Genomic DNA, 8718 nt, shown 5'->3' on the forward strand with positions numbered 1-8718 from the left:
ATTTAAAAAAAATTGCAATAAGTCTGAACAATGTGACTACCATAACAGAAGTGAATTTTTAAATTGATGCTTGCTAAGTTCACCTTCAATTCGATATACTTTTCTTAAATTATATCTTTGCTGTATGTAGATATAAAATTACAGAAAAAAATTGACTATGAAGCTGAAAAAGAGAGTATACAGATGGCAACCACAATATACTGCCATGAAGAAAAAGCAGTTTAAGTTTTTTAAATTCTCTTTATGAACTTGAACTCTTGCATCTTTGTTTACCCACTGCTGGGTTATCAAATAATAAGGAAACATCAAAGTTTATACTACTTTAAGTGGAAAAAATAGTTTTTTTACTTATATTTCACATGGCTATAACATGAATCGGGATTAACGTTGGCAAGCTGGAGAGCTGTGTAGTAACAACTGCCCTCCTCAGGAAATGCAAAGCCAGAAAAAGCTCTAAGAAAAAGCCTTCACATTACACAAGAGCCTCTTGGCTTCACATGAAGCACTGTAGCGAAGCCACAAGGGCCCACGAATGTCACTGACATTCAATATGTGAACATCCCCAACCCTAACAAAGGATGCAGTTCCCTGAGCCTAAATGAGGAGTAGCCAAGTTCTCTATATTGTCTGATGTCTTAAAATAAGCACCTGAGAGTCTCAGAGTAAATTAATCGTATTTTAAAATATGTTTTCTTCTTCTACTGAATATATCTTTAAAAACTAGTATGGTGATTTTAGGCAGATAGCATAGTCATAACATTGTAGCAGATATAAATAGAAATGGGATTTCTCCAACCAATACGTGAACACTGTGCTCTACTCTTTCCAGGCCGCAAGCCATGGAAAACAAGGCCTGGTGACAGTGGGAGAAGAGTTTTCTCAATAAAAGGCATAAACTTCTGAGGCGCAGCTGACTTGGGACACAGCAAAGATGTGGCATTATTCCAGGGATGGGAAGTATAGACTGACACACCAGAGACATGCCCAATAGGATTATCCTCAAATAAATCTTCTTATTTCGAAAGGAGAATAAAGAATGTTTTCATTTGAATATTTGTAAGATTGCTATGATAAGTGTGAAATTACTAGCTCCTTTCAAGCTGGATATGCCACTAAATATGTTTAGCAAAGAGAAATAATTTTGTTAGAGCCATAGAACAAGAGAGGATCATGGATATTTATGTAGTAGCAAACCTCAGATATTTTTAAATATGCAGTGAGGTGGTCCTCATAAACACTAATAAGCATTGAAGATGGGAGGCAGAGTAATGAATAGTATTAATAAAATTCATAAAAAATTATAAGAAGAGCCTTCATTCCATCAAAAACCTACTTCGATAACCTCTTGACCTGAAATGACCTTATAGGCTCTTGTCAATCCTTTCACTAATTAGAAAAACCCCTAAATTAGATCTTGTTCCCATCTCATTGTTTAGTAAAGCCAACAGAGATTATATGTTTAAGGTATAAGGTAAAAGAATTACTATCGCAGACTTGAACCAGGAGAGTATTCTTTAGCCCTCAATTCATTAGATCTCACAGTCAATCCCACTAAATGATGCTACAGTGATTAACAGAAGATACTAATTTCAGTAGTAAATTAGATTAAAAGGCAATAAATGCTCATAATATCCTCATTACTCAGATGTGTACCTTGTTTGAAACCTCAGAGCAGAGTTTATGCCCAATTTAGACTATTGGAAATGTCAGTACACTGCCAGTTGAGTGAAAGCTATAATAAGCTCACTTCTTCCAACTCTTCACTTTGATATTTCAGAATGCCAGTTCAAAAGGATTAACTATTACTAAAGGATAAAAGGCTGTTGAAATTACTAGATAAAATAACAAGAAAACTCTTTAATGGTAGTAATGAACTAGGATGCCTAGAGATTTTTAATAGGCTACAGGCAGACCCTACATTTCACAAGGATTGGTAGCTTTTCTAGCAGTGAACCAAACAGAAGTCAGCCTTTTCCTGTAAGAAAATGAATTCAGGTTTTTTAAATATCCTGATCATATTTCCGCTAAAACTCTAAATCTCTTGTGGGTAAAAATCTCACAGACAGACTGATTACTATATTTACCATTAATTTAAAGTCTGGGCTTATAATAGGGCTTCTGCACAACGGATTTTGCTTTCCTTATATGCATTATAACTCAGGTGGAGGTGCTCAGTGATGCCCGCTTACAGACCAACCAGGTAGGCTTTCTTCAGTTATGGATTTATACAGAATATAGTCACCTGGACTTTTTTCCCCCCCAACACTTAACCTTTTAGATAACATGCATTCATTAACCAATAGCTAAAACAATGTGATTCAGAATTAAGAAAAATATTTTTTTTAATACAAATGTCATGTAGTACTTTCGTGTCCCACAGTAAACTACCATTGCTGACTTCCACAGCTTAATGTTTACATCTGCTCCATTTGGGAAGCATTCATTTGAGGAGTACTGGGTACTAAACAGATTGATGAGACTTACCTGGTAATGCACAAAACCCAAGTTAGTGTTGTATTTCAGTTAGGAAACAATCTAAGAATGAGCTTTGGGAAGTTGTGAATTTAAGTGATGTTTTGAAAAAACCAATATATTTCTAAACATGCATCCAAATGTTTGCTGTGGCCTTTAAGATAGAACTTATATATTTATTCTAACAGTACTGCTTGTAGTCAAAACAGTTTTTCATTAATTGTGAATATTCTTCCTGGTAACAGTTTGGGCCCAGTTTTCAGAAATCACCTAAAATCATTCAGAGCCCAGCCTCATGCATAAATTGCATTTTAAATCAAAACCTAAGTTGTCATTTTCAAGTATGTTTAATGACCTAGTTATGGAAGCAATGACCCCCAAAAAGGGGGTTCCCTAAAAATGTTTTGAGTTATTGTTCAATAGTATGTAACCAAACCTGACTTCTTTGAAAAGATCAACTATTGGGGCCATATGCTATCACGTGTCTGAAAACAACTCCTGCCACATAGGCATACTTCCTGCCTAAACCCACCTAACACCTATCCTATTTCTAAGGCTTACAATTGACATCAAAGTGATTTGGCTGCAAACCTCTAAATCAGCGGTTCTCAACCTGTGAGTCGCAACCACTTCGGGGGTCGAATGACCCTTTCACAGGGGTCGCCTAAGACCATCGGAAAACGAAAAGATATTTACATTACGATTCATAACAGTAGCAAAATTACAGTTATAGAGTAGCAACGAAAATAATTGTATGGTTGGGGGGTCACCACAACATGAGGAACTGTATTAAGGGGTCGCGACATTAGGAAGGTTGAGAACCGCTGCTATAAATGGTCTATAGCAAAGGTGATTTTCAGATCACATGCATCCTTCTGAGTCATTTTTGCCCCTCCATCTTCTGAACACATTTAAATCATTTAGTGTTCAAATCAAGATTAAGTAATTTCCTATTATATCAGTGACCACCTGGGCTGACCATGTGGCCTACTAAAATTAGTTTAAACACTATTTGGCAATGACAGCTCTGAACGTGACATCAGAAGAGGTCAAGATACATCCCTTAAATTTCCTCATATGCCCGTTCTACAACATCTTAGCTGGAACCAAATGAACTTGACATTTCTGTAGGTCACAGATGGTTGAATATCGACAGCTTCATCCGGTTCAACTTAATAATATTACTGTAAGACAAGGAAGTTTGAACACCTACCAACAGAGCTGATGAGATAGAGACTATTATCTACATGGCCATCTTCCTAGCAACAACTTGTATTTATACAAAGTTTGATAGTTTATAAAAACCTATTAAGTTCCATATGTCTTATGGAATTTTGCAACCCTGTTAAGTAGGCAAATCAGAAACCCTGATGTCCACTTTATAGGTGAGAAAATAAGGCTCAGGCATTAAGTCACTTGCTCAAATGTCCAAAGTAATGAAGCAAGGAATCAAACCCAGGCCCTTTGATTCCTGATCTTTGCTGCAAACAACCTTCCTTTAACAATATAATCAAAATCATCTAAGTACAAGCACATAGACTCCTTGTGCTTACTTGTGGGGAGATTCCATAAATACCTGTGCAGTAAGTGTTAGATTGGGATACTTAAGTGCTTTCAAAAATGTGGGTGCATACTCAAGTACATTCTTATAATTTATTTGCTCACTTCTGCAACCTGTGCCCCCACACCTTCATCCTTACCTCTTACAGGCCTGCCTACCCCTCACCCCCAAAGGTCAAATACCTGGCTAACTACTTCACATCCATTGGGGAACAAACCATTACACTAAACATATAATGTAGGCCTCAACCATCAATCATAGCACCATCCTATTTTACTTATGATAACCAAAGCCTGGGAGGCAATTCTCAATAATACATTAATTAAATCAACGGCCCATGACTCAAATTGACTGTGGTAATGTAATGATTCCACTTTAAGCTTAAAAGAAAAATTTGCTATTGCCTAAATTTGTTCTAGAATCATCACTATTTATTGATGAAGAAAAAAAAAGTGGCATATTAACTTTTAAACCAGGCAATTCCATACATCAGAATAATAGAGTAAGTGATAGCTGGTGCAATGTAATAGGGCTTTCTCCTCAACCACCCACCCCTACTGGCCCATCACGCAATAACAGAATCTTTCACGTTTACTAATTTAAAATAATATATATTTCACCAATGCTATCTTTAGATACAGAGACTGATAACCCCTTCCTACTGTCTGGTACTATGGGGGTGTCAATTTGCAGGGATCAAATCTCACTTGTTACCAAGAAAACATATCTGTGACTATGGTAGCCATGGAGAGGGGAGTGAAGACACTTCCTAACACACACACACACACACACACACACACACACCTTTGCTTTAGAAATATTTTTTAAATGTTTTAAATACTTACTCACACAACAGAACACCATTCTCTAGAGAGGCTCGAAAATCCTTTGCTTCAAAATTCTTCTCTGTTACTGCCTGAAAGACAGATTTGAGTATTTATTTTCTCTTAATTATGGATAATACAAAAGTCAAATCCAGCACTACATTAATATGCATTTAACATTATAATTAAAGGATGTGCATATATCAAAAGTTATTCCTTTGAAAAATTATATGTGGTTCTATGTTACAAAGACACAGGTTAACCATCTTAGTATAAAAAATATAAACAGGAAAAGCCACAATGAGTGTTTTCTGTACTGTAACCATTTTATAGATGATAAAATTTAGGGAAAAATTCACACGTATATTTTATAAAAAAAAACACACAAAAACCTGTGGATGATCTATTAAGAGTAAATAAAAACAGATTAAGACATAAAGTTGAAACACCGCTATATATGCACTGCACTAATTTCAATTCCAACCTTAACTCAAGCTTTATTACAAAGCTAAATAGCAGAGGGCATGACTCTCCTTAAATGTATTCATGAAATGGCCCTGATTTGTGCAAAGAGCTATTTACTGAAGCATCCTAAGGAGAAGATTATTAAATCCTGACACAAAGAGACAAAAGACACAAAGGGTAGACCCTACGAATTTTAAACAGACAATTCCCCACTTAAGGCTATTACATAAGAACAGGCCACCTAAGGTTACCACCACCAATGACCTTGGTGAACCTGCTGGGAAAATATCTACAGATTCTGTCTCTTCAGGCTGGATGGACGGAGATTCCACGGGGGAGATGGCAGCAGAGAAAATGGGGGCCATACTGGGGAAAAGCTGCTCCAAGGACCACTCCTGGGACTGGGTCCCCAGCTAAGGGTGGGGGCAGGAGGCATCTGCCAGCAGGAGTCCCTGCTCCATCTGCCACTTCAGGGAGAAATATGGTCTTGGAAACCCAACGGGGGCAGCCATTCATCTTAAGTGCTCGGTGAGCCCCAGGGCCCTTGCTGTCCTGACCCACCACTGCTAGCTTTACCATCCACACAGAATCCCCTATATGTCTCCTGCATCATTTCCACATGCCCCACATAGCTATAGCTAGACATACTACCTATTAGCTGACAAAATAATGGTTAATTTTAGAATTAAAGTTAGTATCTCCTAAGCTGGTTCTATAAACATGGACAGGATCCAGGCCAGGAAATGACACACTCAAAAGCAGGAACAAGTAGAAGAGCCTTTTCCTATACACCACATTAATCTACAAAAGAGTTACATTGCTGCGTCAATAAAACATTTGCTGAGTGTCTCTGTTACAGGCATTTACCTGGATACTGGGTAGAACTATTAAAAAAAAAAAAATCAGGCAGCTCTCCCTTCAAGAAGCTCACAGTCACTTAAGTAAAACAAAGTTTTTAAGGGCCGGCCGAGTGGCTCAGTTGGTTAAGAGCTTGCTCAAGAGTTTGAGCTCTGAGCAACAGCAGTTTGATGTCCAGCCCGAGCTGAGCTGCCGCTGAGCTGCCAATAGGTAGCAGGATGGCTCAGCTGAAAAAAAAAACAAAAACACAAAGTTTTTGCTTAAAACCACAGTAGACCACATCCAAACAGAATGGTACGTTTATTTTTGGAGAGATAACCTTAAGTGGCCCGTGGATTATCCCAGGGAACCTGTGTAGCACAAACCCTTCAATTTTCCCCCCAGTTGATCCAGTACAAACTCAAGATGAGCACTGATCCCAACTAGCGAAAATAAAGAAATATGGCATTTGTCTGGGAACTTCTGTCCAAAGCCAAAAAGCATAAAAAGTCCCAGGAACATCAAAGCAGATGTCAAAGTCCATTTTCTCTAGTCATAGGAAAGAGGCTCATTGCCACCAACACTTAATTACCCTCCACTGAAACAATCTAACAATTCTGTTCCCAAACCAATGCAGTTTAGAAAGAAAGAAGGCTGTGCCCTACAGACACATGGGTAGCAGTAAAGAGTAACACTCAACAGCACTGGATGGGCCGTTCAAGAGGGCAGAGTGTAGCAAGTGACAAAATGGAAAGAGAAAGCTCAAGTCATACAAAACTATATTCAAACCCCACTTTCATTACCTAATAGCTGTGTGATCTCAAGCAAGTTAANGCGCTCTTAACCACAAGGCTGCTGGTTCGACTCCCGCATGGGATGGTGGCTACACCCACCCGCAACTAATTGAACACAGCACCTTGAGCTAAGTGGCGTGACTGGACTTGGAGTTGAGCTTGCTGCGCCCTCCACAACTAAGATTGAAGGACAACAACTTGTTGTTCCCCTTCCCCAACACTGTTCACCACCCCCGCCAATTCCCCAATAAAATCTAAAAGAAAACATGAGGCTAAGTGAAAGAAGTCAGATACAAAACACCACATATATTATGACTCCATTTATGTGAAATGCCCAGAATAGGCAAACCCACAGAAACAGAAAGGAAAGTAGTGGTTGCCAGGGGTTAGAGAAAGGGCGGAACGGAGAGTGACGGAGAGTGGGTACAGGGTTTCTCTGGGACTGATGAAAATGTTCTGGAACTAGGGCGTGGTGATGGCTGCACAACTCTGTGAATACACTAAAAACCAATGTTTTTGTACACTTTAAAGGAGTGAATTGTATGGTATGTGAACCATATGTCAAATATGTTCTTTAAAAACTCAATGAATTGTACACTTAGGAATTTGTGCATTTCATTCAAATTCAATAAAGATGAGTTTTAAAAAGACAGTTGCAAAAGGCCTGCAATGCCATCTCATATCCCATACACAGAAAGTCAATCAATGTAAGTTAAGCTATTAATTTCTGTACTCTAATTGCCTCCCTCGCTCAAAAAGCTATATATAATTTTATAGGACTAGGTCTAAATGTGGAAAGTGGAATTTCCGGCCCCTCTACCTCACACACAGAAATGTTAAATTAGATATTTTTATATATTTGCATCTATTTTTCTGTTTTTAAATGTGTCGTCTTTGCATTACATCTAAANCAAGTGCCTGTGAAAGCACTGAGTGAACCTACAATGTAATTAGCAACCTACCTCCCTTTGCCAATGGCCACCCCAGTCTACACTGCATACTCTCAAGGGCAGGACTTACCGAACTTCTCATTTCCTGAAATATAGCTTACACATACTAATCATTTATGTGAAATCGAATTGCTCTTCCTATGAATATTTTCACTACAAATATTTAAGCAAGAAAAAACCAGACAAAAATAAAGGCAAAACTGATGATTAAGTTTCAGGTGTATGAGAGAAGGGAGAATTGGTTGTGATTTGGAGCAAGAGCCTGCCTTAGTTCCTGAAATCACCTATTAAAGTCTCCTTCTACTGCACAGGAGTGAAGGCATCCTGGTTTTGTCCATAGCTCAAGCACAGAAACCTACAAGAGTCCATGGAAACATGTCGCTCGAGTGATAACACCTTTTCAAAAGGGACTATTCTTGAATGAAACCTTCCAAGTTAACAGCTTGTCACTACGGTTGAATTACAACATGAAAGCTTTTCCAGACTGAAGAATAGGCTAGAACTTAACTTTCCACTTAATAATGTGTCTTAACCAAAGATATTAATAAAGTATTCACTTATTCATTCATTCCAAAATCATGTAATGACAATTGCTAAGCACAACTGGCATGGTGCTTGGCACCAGGAATATAAACCATAAGATGTAGCAATTCTTAAAAATTCCTCTTTAAAAGTCTAACAGTGTTTTGAAATATGTGGTTAAAAAAAAGGCATTTTAAGCCTAGGTATCTCTCAAAAAATGTGGTTAACCTTCAGAATTGCAGCATGTTCTTGGTCAATTTATACTGTATATTCAGCAAATAACATTGCTTTTA

General features: G+C 38.0%; 1 protein-coding gene across 18 annotated transcripts in view; it reads right to left on the minus strand.

Moving 5' to 3' along the window:
• LMO7 (LIM domain 7) overlaps positions 1–8718 on the minus strand; it is a 204123-nt gene that overhangs the window by 123142 nt on the left and 72263 nt on the right. For all 18 annotated transcript variants that reach the window (XM_019628695.1, XM_019628713.1, XM_019628703.1 and 15 more), the window contains exon 2: positions 4879–4949. In XM_019628695.1, coding sequence (XP_019484240.1) covers positions 4879–4949 — 71 coding nt within the window. The remainder of the gene's footprint in view (positions 1–4878; positions 4950–8718) is intronic.

The sequence above is a fragment of the Hipposideros armiger genome, unplaced genomic scaffold, assembly GCF_001890085.2.
Source record: "Hipposideros armiger isolate ML-2016 unplaced genomic scaffold, ASM189008v1 scaffold_806, whole genome shotgun sequence".
Lineage (NCBI taxonomy): Eukaryota > Metazoa > Chordata > Mammalia > Chiroptera > Hipposideridae > Hipposideros > Hipposideros armiger.